The sequence below is a fragment of the Phyllopteryx taeniolatus genome, chromosome 5 (assembly GCF_024500385.1).
Source record: "Phyllopteryx taeniolatus isolate TA_2022b chromosome 5, UOR_Ptae_1.2, whole genome shotgun sequence".
NCBI classification, from domain to species: domain Eukaryota; kingdom Metazoa; phylum Chordata; class Actinopteri; order Syngnathiformes; family Syngnathidae; genus Phyllopteryx; species Phyllopteryx taeniolatus.
The window spans coordinates 711,143-735,788 of NC_084506.1; the positions used below are offsets into that span (position 1 = coordinate 711,143).

At 41.8% G+C, this 24,646-nt stretch overlaps 1 protein-coding gene across 9 annotated transcripts in view; it reads left to right on the plus strand.

Annotated features, from left to right (window-relative positions):
• zfpm1 (zinc finger protein, FOG family member 1) overlaps positions 1 to 22,269 on the plus strand; it is a 167,797-nt gene extending 145,528 nt beyond the window's left edge. For all 9 annotated transcript variants that reach the window (XM_061772668.1, XM_061772665.1, XM_061772670.1 and 6 more), the window contains 5 exons: positions 13,503 to 13,605; positions 13,833 to 14,078; positions 14,478 to 14,711; positions 14,817 to 15,059; positions 17,376 to 22,269. In XM_061772668.1, coding sequence (XP_061628652.1) covers positions 13,503 to 13,605; positions 13,833 to 14,078; positions 14,478 to 14,711; positions 14,817 to 15,059; positions 17,376 to 19,945 — 3,396 coding nt within the window. In that variant the 3' untranslated portion in view covers positions 19,946 to 22,269. The remainder of the gene's footprint in view (positions 1 to 13,502; positions 13,606 to 13,832; positions 14,079 to 14,477; positions 14,712 to 14,816; positions 15,060 to 17,375) is intronic.
• Positions 22,270 to 24,646: the final 2,377 nt, after the last annotated feature.

Below are 24,646 nucleotides of genomic sequence, written 5' to 3' on the forward strand. Positions count from 1 at the left end.
AGATTGATGCTATTATTATATATATTATATTATTATATAGTGGACGACTGGTTAGAGCGTCAGCCTCACAGTTCTGAGGACCGGGGTTCAATCCCCGGCCCCGCCTGTGTGGAGTTTGCATGTTCTCCCTGTGCCTGCATGGGTTTTCTCCGGGCACTCCGGTTTCCTCCCACATCCCAAAAACATGCATTAATTGGAGACTCTAAATTGCCCGTAGGTGTGAATGTGAGTGTGATTGGTTGTTTGTATGTATATGCCCTGGGATTGGCTGGCAACCAGTTCAGGGTGTACCCCGCCTCCTGCCCGATGATAGCTGGGATAGGCTCCAGCACGCTCGCGACCCTAGTGAGGAGAAGCGGCTCAGAAAATGGATAGATGGATGGATGGATATATATATATAGAGAGAGAGAGAGAGTATATATATATATATATATAGAGAGAGAGAGAGAGAGAGAGAGAGAGAGAGAGAGAGAGAGAGAGAGAGAGAGAGAGAGAGATATGCCAAGATATTGGATGAGACAGTACTGTTTATATCGGTATAAGATGGTGTTGGGTTTAAAATACTGAATGTGCTTCTCCAGGAAAGCTGTGCGATACTGTGAGTGTCGGCCCATTTGCTCTCTGTCCGTTCCTCCTGCTCTGTACATTTGATCTGTCGTCAGGCCAGTATTATTATGCAGTTGTTTTCTGAAACACATAGAGTAGATGTTCTTGGTGTAGACCAACACTAAAGTCAGGTAAAACAGAATGGTTTTAATTTGAAATATCAAAGGTCAGGGGTCAGATGCCAGGACACAAGGAGAAACCTTATCGCATTACTGGTGTGACAGTGGTTGAAATGAAAACAGCTAATTTTGTGCGTGTGTGTGTGTGCGTGCGTGCGTGTGTGCGTGCGTGTGTGCGTGTGTGTGTGTGTGTGCATGAGCACATTTGTGCGTGTGTGTGGGACCGGATGGAACCCTATCAGAGGCCGTTATTTTGCATCATGCGCAAGTATCTTATCATATGATGCTGATGCTGGGTGAGGCTTCCTAGCATGGAATCCAAACTGTTACACATGCTCACAGAGAATAATGTTAAATACCAACCAGTCTGTGCTAGGCTGTGCCTAGTTTAACCAGTTCACTTTTTGACTGAGGCTTTGTCTAGTTAAAGCCGGTCATTTACCTCTCCTCCCTTCCTTCTCCAGACATCCGCCTGTCTTTTATCTTCGCATGGCGCCATCCTCCTGGACAGCAAACCCCAGTGATTGATTTGTTTGATAGTCTCTCATTTCTAAGATTTTGTTTATTATCTGGAAGCATACAGATAAAGTGCGTGTGTGTGTGTGTGCGTGCGCGCGCGTGTGTCCGCGCGCGCGCGTGTGTGCGTGCGTGTGTGTGGCTAGGCAGGCAACCACTTGATTACCCATCACCTTTTGTTCTTCTCCCTTCCTCTGTCCGTACTGTCCTGTTCATCCTAAAGTCTAGCCTTGAAGGCTTTGTATTCATGTATTTAATACACACCCTTAATAGTCATGCTCTCTCCTCTACTTCACTTTTTGCTCACCTTCTAGCCTCATCTCCTCACATCCTACCTGGTGGACTGAAGTAGTGAGGAGTTGGCCCTTCAGTCTCTATTGCAGATAGTCGTCATAATCTCACATTCCTCCTGTTTCTCCTCTTCACTCTATATCATCCCTCTCCTCTGGCTATCCCTCCATCCCTCCCTGGGTCAGCAGGGTCAGGGCTATCCTGGAAAAGAAAGACATGCGCATGTAGACCAACCTGAGAAATTACACTCTTTCCTTCAGTTGTATACAGAGGGACGAATTGCATTCCAAGACGCTGGTCTACCACTGAGTTGTATGGATTTTTTCACCTTTGGGAATATTGGAAATAATCAGTTTACATAACATTCTAAACATCATAAAAGTATTTTGAAAAATCAATGAATCACTTTAAATAGTACAGCGTGAAAGAAATAAAACGCTTAGTCTTAACGTCAATGATGGAGGCGTTATGTGACAGTGCTTCTCATACAAGTGTAAAAAGAAGCAATGATAATTGCAAAACACTAACTTAAAACACTAACTTAAAAAAAGTGAAAAAATGTATCATAGCACTGGAGTCCTCCTGCTTGAATGGAAGACTGTTTGTGTCACATAACTCCCAGTGTTTAATCTTCTTCCTTTCTTACATTATTCTAACACACATTATTTTTGTTTTCTCTACCATAAACCACACCGTCTTTGTAATATGGTTGCAAGCTCTGTTGTTCAATAAAAAAAAAAAAACTTTAAAATACAACAGCATAGAATGTGTGCATTGGCCTCACAGTCAAAAGGATCTGGGTTTGGTTTTGGACTGAGCCCAAAACCAAACCCGGTTTGCATGTTCTCCCTGTGCTTGTGCCACAGTTTCCTCTCACATATTATTTGAAAAACATGTATTTTAGTTACGTTAAAGACTCTAAATTGTCCATAGGTGTCAGTTTGAGGGCCAATGGTTGTCTGTGCATATGCACCCAGAGATTGACTAGAGACCAGTCCAGGGTGTACCCTGCCTCTTGCCCTACATCAACGAGCCACCAGTTCATCTGTGACCTTGGACAAGGTCAGCCAAAGAAGGATGGAAATTTTCATTTCCCTGTATTGTCCAACATCCTGTTTAGGAATTGCTTTACATTTTTCACAGTCCTCTCATAATATAAAAAAATTGTGCCTTACAGTTCAGTCTACTCACTACTTTCTTTTTAATTATATTTATTATATTCTACCTATCTTCCTTATTCCTCAGTTAAACCTCCAGGCCTTGCCCCCCCCCCCCCCCCCCCCCCTCCCCCCCCATTTCTAGAAGAGATTGGCACAGCCCATCCAATGATGCCCCTTCTGGCATTGCTCTTCGTCTCTCAATTTATCCCTCAACAAATTTGCTCTGTATTTGGCCCAGCAAGATAACCTATCAGTTTAGTAGGTCTACTTAGCAGCACTACCTGGATGCGAAGAATTCTGTGTGTGCAGCAATATATTTGAGTTCCAGTATTGATGCTGCATAAAGATATACATGATTTATTTGTTATCTAAATAAATACATATAAAAATATATGGATGTGCTGGTGTTTGCGGGTGTTGGTGTGTGCAACCACTATATGTGCTTGTTATCATGTGGGTAGCAGTGAGCTTGTCAGTTGTGAGAAACAGATCTCCTTCATTAGATTAGCAATGTGTTAACTGGCCTGTGTCATATGGAAATCCTGCCATTTGCATCTCATGAAAAAAAGGTGTGAAACCAATAATCTATTTAAACATATTCTAGCTGATATGGCCGGCGGAGTTTCGAACAGGGCTGTGATAATGTTTACTGATCGACTGATCACATGGCTGCTGATTCCTCCCATTTTTGGTTGAGTGAACAACCAGGTCCTCCTCAGCAAGACTCCCATGGCAACCCCACAGTGAGCTCATCACAGCCACTCATCTGATTCGATCATATATAACAAATCTGATATTAAATCATCTCTTGTTTGATTGGATCCTGCTGTAATTAACTGATAGTACAGATGCATGTCATTGGACCAAAGTTTCAGCATTGTTTTGAATTTTTAACTGCGATGACTAATAGTGATGATGCAAGAATCGGCGCAGAAATTCATCAATTCATTCTTCAATTGACAGATGTTCAAAGAAAAGTCTAGAAACACCCATGTACAACATCATTCCTATTGTTCTCCCTCCTTCAGCGCTACCCAGAGGCTCACGCAACCCCAATCCTGCCTTTCTCGGAAAGGGAGCCTCAAGCCACGATCCTAGAAGGAGAAGAGGAGTGGAGTTCAAAACGTTATCACACGCAAACGTCTTTTCATCATGTTTTAGAAACAAGCGTTCGCACTAATCCCCCAATAATCTCTCCAGGAGAACTTGGGCGATAAGGCACGCCACCCACGGCTTCTCAAACACTTTTGGGGTAGTCTCTTCCCACTCTCTATCTCTGCTTCCCTTTTACCTCCTCTACTTTCCTCATCCTTCCACTTCTTCAACATCACTTCCTCTTCTGGAAGGACGAGTGAAGGTGATCACCCCCTTCTCCTCCCAAGAGCGCTCGTCTTTCTTTCTCTCTCGCTCTCTTTTTTTTTTATCTGAGCCAATTTGTTTATGTCCTGATTTCCATCTTTGCATTTATCTGGACTCATCAGCAGTTTTTCCCTCTCTAGTCATCTGTCTCCTCCGCCCATCAAATTAGAATGTTAATTAAAATTATGCTCCTTCATAAGATGACAAATCAATGTTTATGGTGAGACACCTTCTGTGATGCCCGCCGGAAGAGATACACAAGTTAATTTCTTTGAAGGAACAGAACAGCAAGAAACAGGCATGTAAAGATTCATTGCAAATTATTTTCCAAGTTTTGTCCTTGTCTCCTTTACTCTAAAGTGTATTAATACTTTACCAAATCAAAACCAAATCAGAAGGATCACCTTATGACTTTTGGGTCTAAGAATTTCAGGGAGTATTAAAAGATCGTAGTAAAGGACGTGTTACTTTTCTCAAGGAGAATCCTCCCTGATCATTGCCTTCCATTTCTAACTTGAAATATACGGTACCATGTTACAAAATCAATCTTGGGACAACTCCAACCCTATTCTAGTGGCTTCCTCTACTTTCACCTGTCGTAGAACCACATCTTGACATTAGCTGTTGGTTTGGCAACAGAAGAGCCGATTATCCCGAGTGAGGAAAAGTGAGGTGGCAAAGATTGGAAAGAGTTGAGGTAAAACATGCAAGGAAGATAAAACCCACTCTTACTGACAGCTGTCAGATGGCCACACCAAGCAGAAACAAAAGAAACTCAAGAGAAAGAAAGGAAAGTTCTATCACTGGGAACAAAATACATAAGACAAAAAACAGAAAGAAGCAATGTAGGGAGAAATATGATGACAATTTAAAAGAAGATTAAACGGGTTAGTGCAATGACTGACTGGTATCTGCGTAACACTGTCATCTGCTTCCTCTCCTGCCTGGTGGAAGAGGAATGCACGCGGAAGAGTTAAGCCTGCCTCCCCTCCATTTTCTATCTCTAAGCCTCATCTCTGGCTGTTCAGGAGCACACTCTCCAAGAGGGCCTCATTTTCCAATCTCTTATCAAAGTCCCTATTTAAGTATCACACATTTTTATTTTTACATGTCATTCGCATGCAGCTAATCAGACTTAACTACGAGTTTTTTGATTGAGGTATGGATTCACAGCTCTGTATGAGCATAACTCTAAACCTCTGTTGAGGCAAAACTGACATTTCTACTATAAAAGAAAGAATGTAAGAAAAACAAGAAATTAAGAACTTGTGTGTTGCATGTGTTTAGTGTAAGCGAAAGAGAATGTTGTTGTATGAGAGAAGCGGTAGTAGGTTTCTGATTTTTATCTGTCTTCCTTTTCTTCTTTGTGTTTTTGGAGGATTCACACAGTGACCTCTTTGTTTGGGACAGTGAGTACACCCCTGTAAACCTCCTGGATAGGGATAGAGACTATTTCCTGTAGCAAGAGATGGAAGAGAAAAAAAGATAGAAGAGGAAGTGATATGATGGAGAAGAAGAGGCTGGTGGACAGAGAGCAGGAATTCGAGTTTGAGAGAGGAAGAGAATGGTGGCTTCATAGGAGGGACAGTGAAAGAGGAGATGGGAGGAAGTGGGCAAATCGGATGATTTCTGTGATTGGCTTTGTGAAGGGGTGAATGAATGAACAATGGTTGAAAAGGTCAGGGTAGGAGTAGGATTCCCAGATTGTGGAATTCCAAATGCTTCAAAATGATAAGGCTGGGAAATGAATTGAGGAAAATATGACTACCTCCAGGTTTGAATATTAATTAGCTTGTTCTGTCAGGCTTGCAGGGAAAAAAACAATAGGACACACTATTTAAATCAAAAAATTGTTTTCGTCATTCTTCTACCTGTTATCCTGTTTGGGTTTGGGGATGAGCTGGACTCTAATCCCAGCTTTTTGCACAATTGTTGTTTGTTGTTGTTTTTTGTCAATGTCTTTATGTCTCCAAAGTGTTCTGTAAATTGACTGTCTGTTGTACTAGAGCGGCTCCAACTACCGGAGACAAATTCCTTGTGTGTTTTGGACATACTTGGCAAATAAAGATGATTCTGATTCTGATTCTGATTCTGATACCACAAGTCAGCTGTCAACACAGCAAGACAACACACACATATACCTTCACCTACTTAACGAAACCTTTGGGCGAATGAGTAGCCAGTTCTCCAAACATGCAAAAAAAAATAAAAATTATACTGTGGGAGGAAACTGGAGTATCATAGAAAACATTTTCACAATACAGTTTATCACAATGTTCATAGAATAAAGTTATGAAGCATTTTAGATTAAAATTGTGTCCCACATTTTACGTGTGTAACAGTCAAAGGTCTTTCTTCTGTTTTTTAGTACTGTCGAATTATGGATGACCCTGGGAAATATATTACATTGCAACCAAATAGACAATTCTGTACTTCAGCGACTGGATGCCACAATCACAGAAGTAAAAGTTACCTTTGCCAAGGGCATTGACATGTCCCCAGACCATGAGAGATGTTATTTCTGGACTTCTTGTTGCTTGTCCAAATGATTTTGTCTTTGGTCGAGAACATGTGGCACCCTGAAATCTAGATGCCTCCGGGTCCAGGGAATTGGCAGCCCTTTCAGACATAAAAAAAGCTTCCTTTTGATTCTTTTTTTTGGGGGGGCGGGGGTTCATTGTAGTGCTTGTCATAACTGTTGTTGTCACTCAAATGTAATCACCATTTGAAAAGTCTTCTTTAGATATGTATTCAACACACCATATCTCTATGTGTTGGATAACCACCCTGTGACATACATTAGAGCTATTGACCACTTTTTTTAACCTGTGACATACAATTTGAAAATCAGAGAGCTGTATCAAAAATAGTTTTTAAAAGACAATAATGCAACCCCAATTCCAATGAAGTTGGGATGTTGTGTTAAACATAAATAAAAACAGAATACAATGAATTGCAAATCATGTTCAACCTATATTTAATTGAATACACTACAAAGACAAGATATTTAATGTTCAAACTGATAAACTTTATTTTTTTTAGCAAATAATCATTAATTTAGGATTTTTTGGCTACAACACATTCCAAAAAAGCTGGGACAGTGTCATGTTTACCGCTGTGTTACATCACCTTTTCTTTTAACAACATTCAATAAACATTTGGGAACTGAGGACACTAATTGTTGAAGCTTTGTAGGTGGAATTCTTTCCCATTCTTGCTTGATGTACAGCTTCAGCTGTTTAACAGTACGGGGTCTCCGTTGTCGTATTTTACGCTTCATAATGCGCCACACATTTTCAATGGGAGACAGGTCTGGACTGCAGGCACGCCAGTCTAGTACCTGCACCCTTTTACTACAAAGCCACGCTGTTGTAATACGTGCAGAATGTGGTTTGGCATTGTCTTGCTGAAATAATCAGGGGCGTCCATGAAAAAGACGTTGCTTGGATGGCAGCATATGTTTCTCCAAAACCTGTATGTACCTTTCAGCATTAATGGTGCCTTCACAGATGTGTAAGTTACCCATGCCATTGGTACTAACACAGCCCCATACCATCACAGATGCTGGCTTTTGAACTTTGTGTCCATAACAGTCCGGATGATTATTTTCCTCTTTGGCCAGGAGGACACGACGTCCACAATTCTCCAAAACAATTTGAAATGTGGATTCTTCGGACCACAAAACACTTTTCCACTTTGCATCAGTCCATCTTAGATGAGCTCGGGCTCAGAGAAGCCGGTGGCGTTTCTGGGTGTTGATGAATGGCTTTTGCTTTGCATAGTAGAGTTTCAAGTTGCACTTACGGATGTAGCGCCAAACTGTATTTACTGACATTGGTTTTCTGAAGTGTTCCTGAGCCCATGTGGTGATATCCTTTATACATTGATGTCGGTTTTTGATGCAGTGCCGCCTGAGGGATCGAAGGTCACGGGCATTCAATGTTGGTTTTTGGTTTTGCTGCTTACATGCAGTGATCTTTCCAAATTCTCTGAACCTTTTGATGATTTTATGGACCGTAGTTGATGAAATCCCTAAATTCCTTGCAATTTGTTGTTGAGGAACATTGTCCTTAAACTGTTCGACTGTTTTCTCACACACTTGTTCACAAAGAGGTGAACCTCGCCCCATCTTTTGCTTGTGAATGACTGAGCAATTCAGGGAAGCTCCTTTTATACCCAATCATGGCACCCACCTGTTCCCAATTAGCCTGTTCACCTGTGGGATGTTCCAAACAGGTGTTTGATGAGCATTCCTCAACTTTCTCAGTCTTTTTCGCCACCTGTCCCAGCTTTTTTGGAACGTGTTGCAGCCATAAAATTCAAAGTTAATGATTATTTGCGAAAAACAATAAAGTTTATCAGTTTGAACATGAAATATCTTGTCTTTGTAGTGTATTCAATTAAATATAGGTTGAAGATGATTTGCAAATCATTGTATTCTGTTTTTATTTATGTTTAACACAACGTCCCAACTTCATTGGAATTGGGGTTGCACAGTGTTTTAATATTTGACACCTTTCGAGGGGCTATAGAGTAGCACTGCAACCCTTCGGGGCTGATTTTCTCAGATCCCAAATAGCGTGTTCACTTTAAGAGATTGCACGCGCTGTTGGCAACAGGTGTAAAAATGGGGGAAAACATCATATTTAAAAGAGAGTTTTGCACTTTGGCTAGGTCTGATGGTTTTCAACATTGAACATCTGAGAGAGCACCGCAAGCACAAACTTAAGTTTGAAGTATTGGAATTGGAAGCCTTATGGGAAGAGGCAAACATATTACTGAGTTACAGAAAATAAATCAATCACTGATAATTTGGGGGAAGGTTAAAAGCAACATATTTTTACCAAACGCCTGCTTATAATTGAGATGAGTGCATTTAGAACATGCCAATGTGAAAAGTACAAGTCTGTTCAGTTTAGTTCAAGGAAAGTTCTCATCCCCATCACCGCCATCTTCCATATTTGTACAGATTGATTGAGAAAGGGATAGAGAGCAAGGAGGCATTCTGATACTGAAACGGAGAATGGAGAAAGAAAATGAAAAAATTAAATCAGCCTGGCATCATTTGCATTCAAGTTTTATCAGCGAAGGAGGAGGGTGTTTTGGGGCCTGATAAGGAGAGGTTGTCGTAGGCTGTGCTGGAGATGGAGGGGGTTGGTGGAGAGACGTGTGAGTTTGAGTGTGCTTACAAATGTGATGTATGAATTGAATTGACTTTAGTAAGAGAAGGTGGCTTAGAGTTCAGTCGGTGTGTGTATGCCAGCATACACGTTAGAATGTTAGTGCTGTAAAAGTGAAGACATGCTGTTGGGGAGTGAGCATAGTGTGTGCGTGTGTGTGTGTGTGTGTGTGTGTGTGAGTGTGTGTGAGTGAGAGAGAGAGGGTGCGGTGTGCGTGCGCACGTGCGTGTGGTGGGGCTGTGGGAGCGGGGGGTTAATATCAGACCAAATAATTAGATTCGCTATCGTCTCAGCAGCAGCAGTGCGGGGCTCAGGCAGATTAAAGCCAAGCTCAAGGCTAGTTAATATTCATGAGGGGACCAGGGTCCGGGTTTAGACTGCGGCTCAAAGACTCTCCTCCGGCTGATGGGGCTTAAGGCAGCGCTCTCCACCAAGATGGAGCTGTAGCAGAGAGGCCTGCCTGATAGATGGAGGGCTGCATTGATAGTTAGACAGAATGTCAGCAAATGTACGGTACGCTATGGAACAGCAAGGTTCATTCAAGACTACAATTTTTCTCAAGTATGAGATACTATTGTAGGAAAAGGCACAGGAGGTTCCTACACTCAATACATTTAAGGGTACAGTGGCTTGGCTTGTCATTTGGGCGGCATCTTCAGAAGATCTGCACTGCCTTTGTACCAGTTACTTTTTTATTTTGAAATTTAAAAAATCTCGTCCATTGTTTACCCTCATACCCTAAATCTTGATGTTTTGATTCCCATGGTAGCCTATTTTTGACCGTGCATACTACCCTACAGATCTAGTACAGAGCCTTTCCAAAAAAATAGAATGTCATGGAAATGTTTATTTATTTCCATAATTCCATTCAAAAAGTTTTCAATTTCATAGATTATATATTCAGGGCAATTTAAATTGTTTAAATTGTGCACCGTGAATCTATAATCTATGAAAGTTGAACTTTTTGAATGGTATTATGGAAATAAATAAACTTTTGCCTGATATTCAAATTTTTGGGAAAGGGTCTTTACTTCTGGCTGTTTACCATTTTAATGAACTGTATCCTGTAACTCTTGCAAAAGTAATTTAATTTGCTCATGCTAATAATGCAAAGGCATGCTAATATCCTCAATAGGTGGTCGTTTGCCATTACCAAAGTTAATAAGAATGGGCATATTGACTCAGGACAGTGGCCTTCATATTTTAAGATCAGGAAAGATTTTCAATAATTGTAGAACACAGTTCACTACCTAATGCAACAATGTATCCTGGGATACCTAGAAATTGAAGCTCAAAAAAGTTGCTCCTTACTCAAATGATAGTGCAAAACCTTTCTGCAGTTTCTTTGCTAGACATTGAAATGTAATAGTCCTTGGGCCAATTATACTATTGTATTATTCCATAAGAGCACATAACATTGTTAGGAAACAGCCATTCTTCTTTTTTTTTAACAGTAGTGGAAATTCTACAGATGTTTTTTTTTTTTTAATGAGATTGTTTTTTTCTTTTTGCCTTTAAACAATGAACACTTTTGCAAGCCCTTTTAAATTTAGTTAAAATCGTAACCTGATTTTGTATTAATAAGATTACCAGTAATAAAATACACAAAAACTTGCCATGCTGTTTCTTATGTGTGGCCATTGAGTCACTGTGAGAGGGTATAGACCAAGACAGGTGAAAAACCTTTTAATACCGGTTGATGGCATCTCCATTCACCTTAACTTACTCTCGCATCTCTCTCTAAGCCTGGTTAATTACACACCCATGCTCACAAAGTAGGATCTTTCCCCATGCCTCTGATTCTCATTGTCTTTCTGTGAAGCCCTGTCTGTGTATGCATATACTGTACCTGTAGCTATACGTGTAACTTGTTAACCTTGTTACAAATTTCCACTGTCGTACAGTTAGCACTACATCTTATTTTGTTGTTTCGACATGCTCATTTTTAGTTTGTAACTGTTATTTTACCATGAATGAAATGATCAAATCAATTTGCAAGAGCGTGGTCAAACTTCAACTTGGCCAAAACAGATAAGCTATATGTACAACGCTAAGTACAGAACCATTCAATCAATGTAGAGATAATTAGTCATCACTTTGGGAATTTTACTCGTAGATTTCAGTTACTCAGAAGCCCATATTGTTGATTTTTATGCATGTGTATGGATGTGTGTTTGTGTTTTCCACTGGGGTGCTACTGAGCTCTCCCGATTGCCCTATCATAGTGAATTCCAAAGTCGTGGCCATGATGAATTAGTCTGAAACAAATTACAAGTACTTACGACTCAGACGGCTCCAGCATTGGGTTACAAATTAAAACAAAAGCAGTTGTATCTTCCCATCAGCTACAGTTCCCCGTGAAATACAATACGCTCGGCCTCGATCTCTGCTGGAGAACAGAGTGAGAAGCTTCTTCCTTCTTTCCCTCAATTCTTTCCATCCAAAACAATCCCACACATAATTTCCATCTTTGTCAGGTGTTTCAATTCTCTATCATGTGTTGTTTTTGGATCATTACCGACATCACAACAGGTACAAGAGACAACCTTTCATATCAGGACTTAATCCTACAACAGATTTAAGAATGTTGGCCTTTTCCCCAACATGTAAGACGGATAAACATCTTCATATCAGATTAATTTTCACTCCTGCCATGCAGCCTTTATATGCAGACAGTACTGTACTGAGAACTTAGAAATAGCATTCATTCATCTTCCATTCCGCTTATCCTCACGAGGGTCGCGGGCGTGCTGGAGCCTATCCCAGCTATCTTCGGGCGAGAGGCGGGGTACACCCTGAACTGATCGCCAGCCAATCGCAGGGCACATATAAACAAACAACCATTCACACTCACATTCACACCTACAGGCAATTTAGAGTCTTCAATTAACCTACTCTGCATGTTTTTGGGATGTGGGAGGAAACCGGAGTGCCCAGAGAAAACCCACCCAGGCACGGGGAGAACATGCAAACTCCACACAGGCGGGGCCGGGATTTGAACCCCGTTCTCAGAACTGTGAGGCACATTTGCTAACCAGTCAACCACCGTGCCGCAAGAAATAGCATCTATCTAATAAATATAAAAGAAGTAGTTATGAGTCCATCCATCCATCCATTTTCTGAGCCGCTTCTCCTCACTAGGGTCGCGGGCGTGCTGGAGCCTATCCCAGCTGTCATCGGGCAGGGGGCGGGGTACACCCTGAACTGGTTGCCAGCCAATCACAGGACACATAGAAACAAACAACCATTCGCACTCACAGTCATGCCTACGGGCAATTTAGAGTCTCCAATTAATGCATGTTTTTGGGATGTGGGAGGAAACCGGAGTGCCCGGAGAAAACCCACGCAGGCACGGGGAGAACATGCAAACTCCACACAGGCGGGGACGGTGATTGAACCCCACACCTCAGAACTGTGAGGCTGACGCTCTAACCAGTCGTCCACCGTGCCGCCTAGTTATGAGTCGTATGATGTATTATTGGCACACAAGGAAACCAGATTTTATATTTTAAAGTCTTGTCATATCAAATTTCTAATTTTAAAAAGTATTTTCATTGTTTACAGCAACATTTCTTCTTGATGAAAATGGGCTTTAAAATTAAATTCCCAATGCCTTTTCTGTGAAGTGACATTGAAGCAATGCTTCCCCCAACTGGCTATTAAACGTCACTGCATAAGCCATAAGTGTTCTATTTCTGAATGAATGCACTGGTCGGCTGCATGGCAGCGGCTGAAAATTGCATTATGTAAGTTATATCTTGCGTAGTGTAAGAGCAACAATTGTCCTTTTCAGTTACAATAGTAGTTGCTGAGTCAATATTGCTTCCAATGTATCCATAGGGATCAGCTAAAGTGATGACGAAGAGCCCATGACTGACAAGGGGGCTCGAAAATAGTACTTTCACTGGGCCCCAAATCCCTGGTGGCGCCACTGACAGGGATCAATCATATTCTGGCAGATAGTTGAATGGATCCTCCTTGTCTTCCTTTTTTATCTGACATTATTTTTCTGAGGATCTCTCCCCATATTTAATTCATCTCTTAATCTCTATTTATTTGTTCACATTCATTTTCTCAATTGCTTCTTGTGTCAATAACTAGAGTAAATGATTAATGCGTATCGGAATATTTACTGCTCTACATGCCTCCTTTATCCGTTATATAGTCATTCGACATTATCGATCACTACCTATGTTTGCAATTGCAAATTGTAATTAAGGAGATTTGTGTATTCACGCCTCATATTCTGCTCTGTATCTATTTTTATGTAGAATTCCAGTTGGACCTTGGTGTGTGAGGATCCAGATTGTTGGATTACCTGTCTTACTTTGACCACTGACCCAAAAGATGCCAACTGTACCATCTACAGTCAAGGTGAGATTGACAGCAGAGATATTGCTTTGTCTCACTTGCAGAATAAATTAACTCTCTATGTCACATAGTTATTCTTACCTGAAGAGCTCCATTGCATATCATATATTAATGGAAAAATAAATTGAGTTTAATCTATAACCAGATGCAATTTAATAATTAAAATGGTTTTAAAAATGGTAGGGTGTGACAATAATTTACTCTTTTGTCCTGAACCTGTGTGTTTTCAGGTGAAGAGTTATTCTGTAAGGTGACCAGGGACATTTTTGTGGCAGAAAGGCTCGTGGTTGCCCTTTTGCTTTCTCAAAAGCCCCCCTCCCCTATCGCCAGGGGTTCACCTCTTCTCAACATTGTCACCCCAAAAACATCTGCGGTAAAGGAGGAGCCACCGTATCCTGCAGCCCTCCACACAGACATCCAGCTCCTCCCACAGCAAGCCGGCATGGCTGCAATCTTGGCTACTGCTGTTGTCAATAGTAAGTGTTGTTTGAACGACATTAATATAAATATATATTGCAATCAGTACAGGTCCACCTTTTTCAGAATTTAGATTACATTCTCATTTTACTGTACATATTCTGCAATAGAAGTATTTAACAAGGATTCTTTAAAAAAAAAAAGAAAACCTGTAGTGCTATTCACTTTAGCCACATGATGGCAATGTGGGACTTTAGCAGTGAGCATCAGCTTAGGCAATTGCTTAGTGACTGCTAAATTTGGTATTTGTGCTGAGTTATCTTTGGCTAATGCATACTGTATTTGTAAACTTAAGTTGTTAAAAAATAACTACCGACAAGATGATCCCACACCCAACAAACTGCTGTAAGAATAAGAATTCAACTCAACTGAATGTATGTTGTGATATCTGTGATCAGAGGACATTTTCCCGTGCAAAGACTGTGGGATTTGGTACAGAAGTGAAAGGAACCTGCAAGCCCACCTCATGTACTACTGTGCCAGCCGACAGAAACAGCCGGCTGCGGCGTCATCCCCACCGCAAGACAAACCTAAAGAGTCCTATCCCAATGAACGCATATGCCCCTTTCCTCAGTGTAACAAGAGCTGCCCCAGCGCAAGTTCACTGGAGATTCACATGCGTACACATAGCGGTAAGAACGATGTATTTGGAGACGGCAGAGACTGATCATGCATGAGGAAGTTAGCTTAACAACAGTTTTGTTTACTTCATTTCACCTTCCTGTTCTTTCCCACAGGTGAGCGGCCATTTGTCTGCCTCATCTGTCTGTCGGCCTTCACCACCAAAGCAAACTGTGAGCGCCATTTGAAGGTCCACACTGACACATTGAACGGGGTGTGTCATGGCTGTGGCTTCGTCTCAACCACGAGGGATATTCTCTACAGCCATTTGGTTACGAGCCACATGGTTTGCCAGCCTGGATCCCATAGTGAGGTCTGTTCCCCAGGGCCAGGCCTGCCTAAATTGCCCATGTCCACTGGTGAGTCACATAATCAGTGGCAAATTGGAAATACCTCATGGATGTGTAAGATGTAATGTGTAATGTCTTAGGACTTATTGATTTCTTTTTTGTCTAAAAACGGCCATATGAAGAAATTTCTACCGTTGTCAGAATCAATTATTGTTTTATTTTCTGTTGTAAAGTGAAAAGCGGAGCAACATATACATTGTGTCTAAATTAATGCATCATTTTTTGAGTTGGTTTCGCAAAATCTTTGCATATAAAGACTACGGTTAAGACCAAAATTTAACTGGGGAAAATTTGTGAACTTGAGTTTTAATTTGTGAATTAAATGAAATTTTAGATGGAAATGACCCAGACTAAAAAAATATTATGTTTAAGAAATTTCCCATTTCTTAAAAACATTTTCACTAAAAGTTCCACATCCAAAGTTATTAATATTGGGATAAGAAGAATGCACTAGATTTTGGTAAAAGGAACCAAGATCCTTTAGAATTCGCTTGGGAATTATCAGCCATTCCATGTCCCTAGAGCCAGCTTCTGTAGCCGGGGATCAGATCGCCAAGGTCCCTGTCTTCGGCCACCGCCCAGCTCGCACTGCACCCGACCCCTATGGCCCCTCCCACAGGTGGTGAAACCATGGGAAGGGGGACCCACATTAACCTTTTGGGCTGTGCCCGGCCGGGCCCCACGGATACAGGCCCGGCCACCAGGCACTCGCCTTCGAGCCCCAGCTCCAGGCCTGGCTCCAGAGGGGGGCCCCGGTGACCCGCGTCCGGGCAAGGGAAAACTGAGTCCATTGTTTGTCTTCATCATAAGGGGTCTTTGAGCCGTGCTTTGTCTGGCCCCGCACCTAGGACCTGTTTGTCATTTACCGGTCGATCTATGTTCCTACCCTCACCTATGGTCACGAGCTGTGGGTCGTGACCGAAAGAACAAGATCCCGGATATAAGCGGCCGAAATGAGTTTCCTCCGCAGGGTGTCTGGGCTCTCCCTTAGAGATAGGGTGAGAAGCTCGGTCATCCGGGAGGATCTCAGAGTAGAGCCACTGCTCCTCCACATCGAGAGGAGCCATATGAGGTGGCTGGGGCATCTGATTCGGATGCCTCCTGGACGCCTTCCCTGTGAGGTGTTCCGGGCACGTCCCCCGGGGACGACCCAAGACACGCTGGAGAGACTACGTCTTTTGGCTGGTCTGGGAATGCCTCGGGATCCCCCCGGAAGAGCTGGATGAAGTGGCTAGGGAGAGAGAAGTCTGGGCGTCCCTGCTAAAGATACTGCCCCCGCGACCCGACCTCGGATAAGCGGTAGAAAATGGATGGATGGAATTATCAGGCATATACATACATCAATATGTAAAAATGAACAACCTATCGAAAGGATCTGTATAAGAAAGATGCTAGATGTAGTTGTATTTGATTGACAGTTGAGTAGGGCGTGGTTTCCAGCATACTCAGCGGACATACCCACATTTTTTACTATTTTAAAACCTTGTATAATATACTTGGCAATTTTTCTAATCATTCAAATTTGACAGGGTTGTTAACAGCACTCGTGTGTTGTGTCCATTTTACAAGACGTTTTCACTTTACACAAACATCTTTTGAGGCGACAAGGTGGCCGACTGGTTAGCACAACTGCCTCACAGTTCTGAGGTCCTGGGTTCAAATCCAGCCTCGCCTGTGTGGAGTTTTGCATGAGAGACCATTAACAGCCCTGCAGCTAGCAATTAGGACTCTCCTACACCTCCTTAGTCAGGAGGCTCTGAGGAGTGGAGCTAAAATTTGCAGGAGCAGAGCAATGACCTCTTTGAGGAATACTAACAAGGAGACGTTTGTCCTGTATAAACGACTCAGGTTCTGGGTTATCCGCTTTATTTTGATATTCAAAATATCCAGGGCCACTGTAATATAAGTACAACGAGTGGAAAACTTGTTTGCAACCAGCGGAGACACTCTCCACTAGTGTGCATTCACAGAAGCACAACATTACTGTAGATCACCTGTGGGAAGTGCTTTCATGCAGACATTCTCTACAGAGTTCCTCCATAATCTGCTCAATACAACAATAACGTCAATACAGGAGTTCAGAACATTTAGAGAGAGATTGATTGTTAATTTTCCCCATCATCAGTGAAGGAAATTTAGTCAAAGGCACACCCAAAGGTCCACAAGTGTGAGTTGGAATTTTTAAACTATTTTTTGTACACTTTGCAATGCGTCATTTTACATGTTTGAAATAAAGGCATCAAATCAAATTAAATCAATACAATGTTTTAAATCATATGTTCTTGTCACATAGGAACAACTGACTTAACATAATTTCTCTATCAGTTCTCAGCCCAGGAGACTCTGGTGTGGTGCTGAAGTGTCAAGTCTGCGGTCACAACTCTGATTCCCCTTCCCAGTTGCAGCAGCATGTACGAACCCACCTGGAAGTGAGAGTCCCCACTGAAAGGAGTCCCACCCCTCGTCAAAGTACCCCATCATCTGTCGACCAGCTTCAGCCATCTACACCAGAGGGTGAGCCGCTAGGCTGTGTCCCTAAGTCAGATTCCTCCAGCCCAGGTGCTAACGGGGGCTCTGCCACTCCACGTGGCTCCAGTCCTCCTGATGCCCAAACCACCACCCTAAGAATCAAAGAAGAGCCTCGCTCAGAATCTGAGACAGAAGAACATCAGATGGACTTTAAGGAGGATGGCGAGGAGGTTGACCAGAAAGCAGAGGGGAAGTCAAAGGAGAGGCAAACTACCAACTTCATTTGTCAGACATCAAATTCTCCAAAGAGTCCTGCCACTCCAGCAGTAAAAGCAGAACCAACAAGTCCCACTCCTGGTTGTAGCCCAAGTCATATAGGTGGTGCTGGCTCAGTTTTCCCTGGTGGATCCATTTTTTTGCCTCAGTACTTGTTTAACCCTGAAACAGCCATTATGCCTCAGGCCTCAGAGATCCTGGCTAAAATGTCCGAGATGGTTCACAGCCGTCTGAAACAGGGCCAGACAATTCCTCAAAATAACGCAGCCACCCTTTTCCCCTCTGCACCAACTGTACCAACCGCCACAGCAACTCCTCTTAAAGGCGCTACCTGCTTTGAGTGTGATATTACATTTAACAACATAAACAATTTCTATGTACACAAGAGGCTTTACTGCTCCAGTAGGCACCACGGAGAAAGTGCAACTTCAGCTTCAGGCCCTGGATCAGCGAGAGATACTTCCCCAGCCACTGTGCTATCCAGCAAGGCACAAGATTCATCAGCATCTCCTCATGATGGCGCAGTGAGCAGAGCAGCCTCCACCTCTCCGCCTGAATCCGAACCTGCTGCAGATAGTGGAGCTGCAGAATCCAAGAGAGTATTGGTGAAGACAGAAACTCCTACAGGCAGGGAAGGAGTATCATCCTCTTCAGAAGGGGAGGGTGTGGGCAGTAGAGGACGAGCAAGTGAAGGTAGCCAGAGCCCCGCCAGTGGGTCAGCTGAAGACCTGGATGATGATCCCAGCCGAACCTTTTGTGAGGCCTGCAACATTCGCTTCAGTCGTCACGAAAACTACACTGTTCACAAACGCTTCTACTGTGCATCACGCCATGACCCATCCAACCAGCGAGCCATACATATGGCAAAGGCAACCACCATAGCAGCCTTCCATCCTCAGCCCATTCGTACACGCAAGAGGAAGAAGATGTATGAAATTCATATGGCGCGAACAAAAGCCTTAGAAGCGGCTGCCGCCGCTGCCGCTTCCGCTCCATCGCCTTCTGTACTTGGCCTGGCAGTGAAACAAGAGGTTTCTCCTAGTGGTACAGGCAGCTCTAGCCCTGAAGGTGATGGTCCAATAGATCTGAGCAAGAGGCCCCGCCTCAAAGAAGTTCGTCAGCATGGTACCAGCAGTATTCTTCCTGCCTTGCCGCTCACTGATTACCATAAGTGCACCGCCTGCAGTATCAGCTTCAACAGCATTGAGAATTACTTGGCTCATAAAACCTACTATTGCCCTGCCACCACACTCCAACAGCATACCTTAGAGCAGCTCCACAGGCTCAAAAGATCAGCTTCTACCTCTCCGAAAAGCAAGGAGTGCCAAGATCTTCTTCGTCCTATGGAATCTAAAGCTCTCCCCGCAGATTGGGTGACACAGGCACAAGGCTCGTCAACCAGTCCTCACACCTCAGCTTTAACGGCCTCTGATGCCACATCTCCTCCTGATGCAATAAGCACACTTGCGGCCGCCCCAAAAGCAGGTGCCACAGGCGTCAGCACGGCTTCTTCTTCTCAGATGGTCTGTCCATATTGCCCTAATAGACCCATCACATGTGACCTAATGGAGCACTTCAAGGCTATACATGGCCTGGTTGTATCTATTCAGTCGCCTCAAGAGGCTCAACCCCAGTCAGGCAGCAGAGTTAGTCCCAGCCCAAGCCTTAGTCCGAGAGACGGAGTCACAGCCACCACCTCCAGTAGCCCAAGTGGCACGTCAAAATTGGTCCCTCACATTCACAGAGATAGTATTAATGGGCAGGCAAGGAGAGACACCACTTCTCCCTCCTCCCCTCTGATAAATGGCAGCCCATCAGGTGAGGGTAGATCACCGTCAGCCGGTTCACCTCAACCCGTTTCCCCCTCAAGGGCTCCCCTTCTGAGTTTGTCACCCGTGCCTGACCACCGAAGAGAAACAGTCGGGATATCGCACCTTCCAGACAAGACTTCACCGACTGTTGCCTCCCATGCCCTCCCTGCACCCCTACCTGCCCCCATCCCCGGTCCCAAAACCCCAGTCATCTCCCTGGTCCAGAACGGTAACTCCCGCTACTGTAGGCTGTGCAATATTAAGTTCAGCAGCCTCTCTACATTCATAGCTCATAAAAAATACTACTGTTCCTCCCACAGTGCTGAGCATGTCAAGTGAGCTGAGAAATTCACCTTCTCCTCTTTCTCCTTCCCTCCTTTTATCTGACTGAGTAGACTCCTCAATCAGCTCCCATGCACCCTTTCTGCTGCCAGTCTTCGCAGGCAGGTGCCAAAGTTGCACTCAGTTGGCATGACCATTAATCTCAGTAAATGGCTGTTACTCATCAGCAGGGCCTGGTGTCCATTTGCTCCTGAGCAGAATTTGCCAGTGATGTTACTCAATAATTATTCCTCTCCCATGGGTCAACAGCACTGTGAGCTGAGAGTGATCCTACCTGTTTGTCTACCTGCACACTCAAGTGTGCCTCAAACCCTAGGTCATTGTCTTGTCCCAAATTAAACACCAACCAATTCTCAATATTTTGCATTGTGGGACGTTAAAAAAAATGTGTGATCAATCTCATTCTGTCTTTGCTGAACTAAGTTGTTGATAAAAGCAGCAATTACACTCTGACAGTTGACTGATGACGATCATAGCGTAACGATGATGCTGATTATGGCAAATCTCGTCTTTTCATGTTGATCCAGACATAACAGAGGAATAATCTCTTGCGTGGAAAAGACTTGATCATGTGTAATGTTTTTATTATCTGTGCATAGTCTACGATGTCTAAAAAAGAATTCTATAATACATTTGGTTTCAACACTGGCTCTTTTATGCTTACTAGAAGAAGCTAAGGTATTTTTTTGCTTAAAAAAAAGAAAAACAATATGTGGTATGAAATGTGACTAATTAATGAAGGATATTTCAAAATTGACATTTTTTTCTTTCACACAAATGTGTTTTTATTTTCTCTTCAAATGCAAGGGACAGACAAATGTGAAATATTTATCTTGTAGTCCTCACTGATTTCATGTCAACAGAAAACTACCTACATAATGTGTAAGAGTATTTTTTATTTGTTATTTGCTTTGTTTTCCTACTGTTAGAAAGATCTGTGTGGCTCTCAGTGTGTTGAAGTGTTTTTGTGTAGATATCTAATATCTTCTCACTGAGACTAAACATTTCATCTGTTCTTGTTTCTGTTGGTGACAAAAATCTGATTTGATTACTCTACATGTGGATTAGCAGCACCAGTTGATCCAATCGTCACTCATGGCTTCAAAGAGTATTTTGGACACAGCTGCTTACAGTATATAATGTGATAGCAATGAAGTCGCTGTCCAAAGCTATACAACATCTACAGTATAATATAATTCTGGCTTTATTTACAGTACCTGTATCTTTTGACCTCAAAGAGCCCACACTTTTGCTTTTTTTCTTTGTCTGTTTAGTGTAATATGAAGTGATCGACATCAATCCATTCCATTCAATATGCATTCAATATTTTTGTTTTCTTTTTTTTTTTGTAACAATGATTGTTTCTGTTCGGCTAAGGAATTGTCAAGTAGTGAAGTGTCATTATAGGACCGCATGCACTTCAGGTGCCCACATTTCTTTCTTCTCATCTCTAAGTAATAATGTCCTAATCATACCTCCCGATTTCAAGCAACAAGATTAAATGTATGTTTCATGTCTGTGCACCCCACTCTCATTTTAGCGCCGAATAAATCTAAAGCTGCTAAATGTTCTATTGGGTACATATAGCTCAGCTGGTTGCCACTCAGTTGAATAAACAAAATCATTGAAACCACCTCATGGAAAAGAAAGATTCACATAGTTCACTGGGATAGGAGTAAGGTGATTTTGCCACTTTCAGGTATATTCTGGTTGTTGTGATTTATCTTAATCTTATGAGCTCACACCTGCACTGGTGAAAAATATAATGTTGTCTGTTGGGAATATGCGATGTTGGTCTGAGACTAAAACTAGAGCCCAATTGTAAGGATTTTTTCCACTTGGTTAATTTTCTGCTTTGCTGCATTCCATCCATTTGATTTAAAATATTTATATAAAGTCCAACCAAACCTCTAATCGATTTTTAACATCTTTTTACCTTAATACATTATGTACACTAAAATTACTTAGCATTACAGAGAGACAGCTCAGACAGAGTCAGAATCTTGTCAGATTGTGAAGTGCCAGAATTATTATTATTTTTTTTTTTTGTGGGTCTTCCCATTTTATTGCACTGTGTTGTTTAAAATGTGTTATTTTAGGGATTTTTTTCTGTAACTGTATTTATTTTATACAGCACTTTTCCCCGTCAACAGAAATGATTCATTCTTGTTCTATTGTGAAGGACCCTCCCACTTTATTTTTCCTCAGATGTAGAAAACCACAATGAATGTCAAAAGCTGTATTTTTTATTTTCATATATTTCATTTCCACTACAAGCTTGTCCAAACTATGCATGGGAAATAAAAATAATAATAAATTGCTCAGAGACATGGAAATGTACTTTGTTGTGATGTCTGCTTCTATATGTACTTTTCAATATGAGTCTGAGTGGGAGATCTTGATTTTGGTAGATGTCACATTCAAATATACAGTATATGCTTGGATACAGGTAAATATCTTCCTTTTAAAAGAGTCATCTTGATGGCAGCTTGTGAAGGAACCTTCAATGAGTCATCGGCATTTCTTTTAAAATCATGTGTCGGAATGATCGTTGCTGTAAGAGTAATGACTATAAGATGTGTATTGCTTTTAAATCAATACGAAGAACCACACAGACAAAGACAGCTTTCGCTTTCATAAATAAAATGCATATTTAGAAATGACTTGCTGTCATTACTCATAAGTTTATTAGTCTATAATCGCTTCTTTAAACCTGGGGCAGAATGCATCAAATTGTGGCAATATTACCGATGGTGTGATTGCATAGTAATAAAATTTTTAACTAATTGCCATATCTGAGACATCACAGTAAAAACGGTCACAGGCAAGGCTTTAATTTACTACTTGTCATGAAAATGTAATTTTGAAAATATATATAATAAACAGTAATACAATATGGCAATCAACCAATCAATACTTGTTAAATATGCATGATTCCTGGTAGCATGGTGGAATTGTGGCTTGCAGCTCTGGAGTTTGGAAGTTCTCCCTGTGTTTGTTGATTTTCTCCATGTACTGCTATTTCCTTCCACATCCCAAAACATGCTTCTTAGGTTATTTGGAGAGTCTCGTCCATAATTCTTTATTTAAATGTGCCTTGCAATGGATTGACTCCATTTACCCGCAACCCTAATTAGGACAAGCGGTATAGAAAAGAGGTGGAAGCATTATTCCTCATATTTGAACATCCTTGTAGGTACTATTACAAGATATTGAAGGTTTCGCTAGGTTGGGCCTAAATAAATAAATCACTATTAGGATTAGGACTGTAAACCTTGAAAAATCTTGCTCAACAAGTAAATGGCTAAAACACCTGTGACCATGTGTCACACTTCATGTGACGTGTGTCACATCATGATGGGTTTGATATTTGTTTTTCAAATCTTGAAAAACGAATGTAGTAGTATCAGGAGTAGTAGTATATCATTTTCTCCTGTCTTCCCACCCAGTGTAGAAAGTAAGTAGTAATGCAGGCAAATGCCTAACACTGATGTGAAAAGACTCCTCACAGACACAGTAATCTCCCTGTGCACATTTGTTTCAATAACGTGCGCTTGGAAGCAACGTATTCCACAATTGATTTTATTGGGTTTTTTTAAGTACTTTCATATTCAATTTTGGTTTTGCTTTGTATGTTTAACATTCAGAGGGCTGAGCACCCCTAAAGTTCACATCCTAGCTTTACTGTATACATCTGGCTATAGCAAGCAAAGCAAAGCAAATTTATTTATATAGCGCATTTCACACACAAGGTAACTCGATGTGTTTTACATGATTAAAAGCATTTAAAAACAAAGAAAAAAAACAGCTTATAAAAATTTAAAACAAAGAGAAACACAATAAATGCACTATTAAAACAGCGTACAGTGCAAGAAATATCATTTAAAAGTGGAAATACTCTAAAAAAGCAGTTTTTAACCGTGACTTAAAAACATGCACACTTGGGGCTGACGTCACTTCTTTTGGCAACTTATTCCATTTATGTGCAGCATAATAGCTAAATGCTGCTTCAGCATGTTTGCTTTGGTCTCTGTGCTCCACTATTTGACCTGAGTCTGTCGATCTCAGAGCCCTACTGGGTTTATATTCCATTAGCATTTCATTCATGTATTCAGGACCTAAATCATTTCGTGATTTATAGACCAGTAGCAGAATTTTTAAATCTATTCTAAAGCTGACTGGAAGGCAGTGTAAAGACTTTAGAATTGGAGTAATATGCTCTGACCTCTTTGTTCTGGTCAGAACCCGAGCCGCAGCATTCTGAATGAGCTGCAGCTGTTTAATGCTCTTTTTAGGGAGTCCAGTCAGGAGACCATTACAATAGTCAAGTCTACTTGAGATAAAAGCATGTATGAGCTTCTCCTGGTCTGCTTGACACATGCAAGCCTTCACTCCGGATATGTTCTTCAGATGGTAGAAGGCAGTTTTAGTAATTGATTTGATATGACTGTTGAAAGTCAGGTCGGAATCTATCAGAACACCAAGGTTTATGACTTGGTCTTTGGTTTTTAAAGAGAGTGACTCCAGGTATTTTCTCACAGCAATCCTCTTTTCTTTAGTGCCAAAAACAATTATCTCAGTTTTGTTGTGGTTTAATTGAAGAAAATTTAGGATCATCCAGTTATTTATCAGTTTTAGACAGTGACACAACACCTCAATTGAAGTGTAGTCATCTGGAGATACTATTAGATATAACTG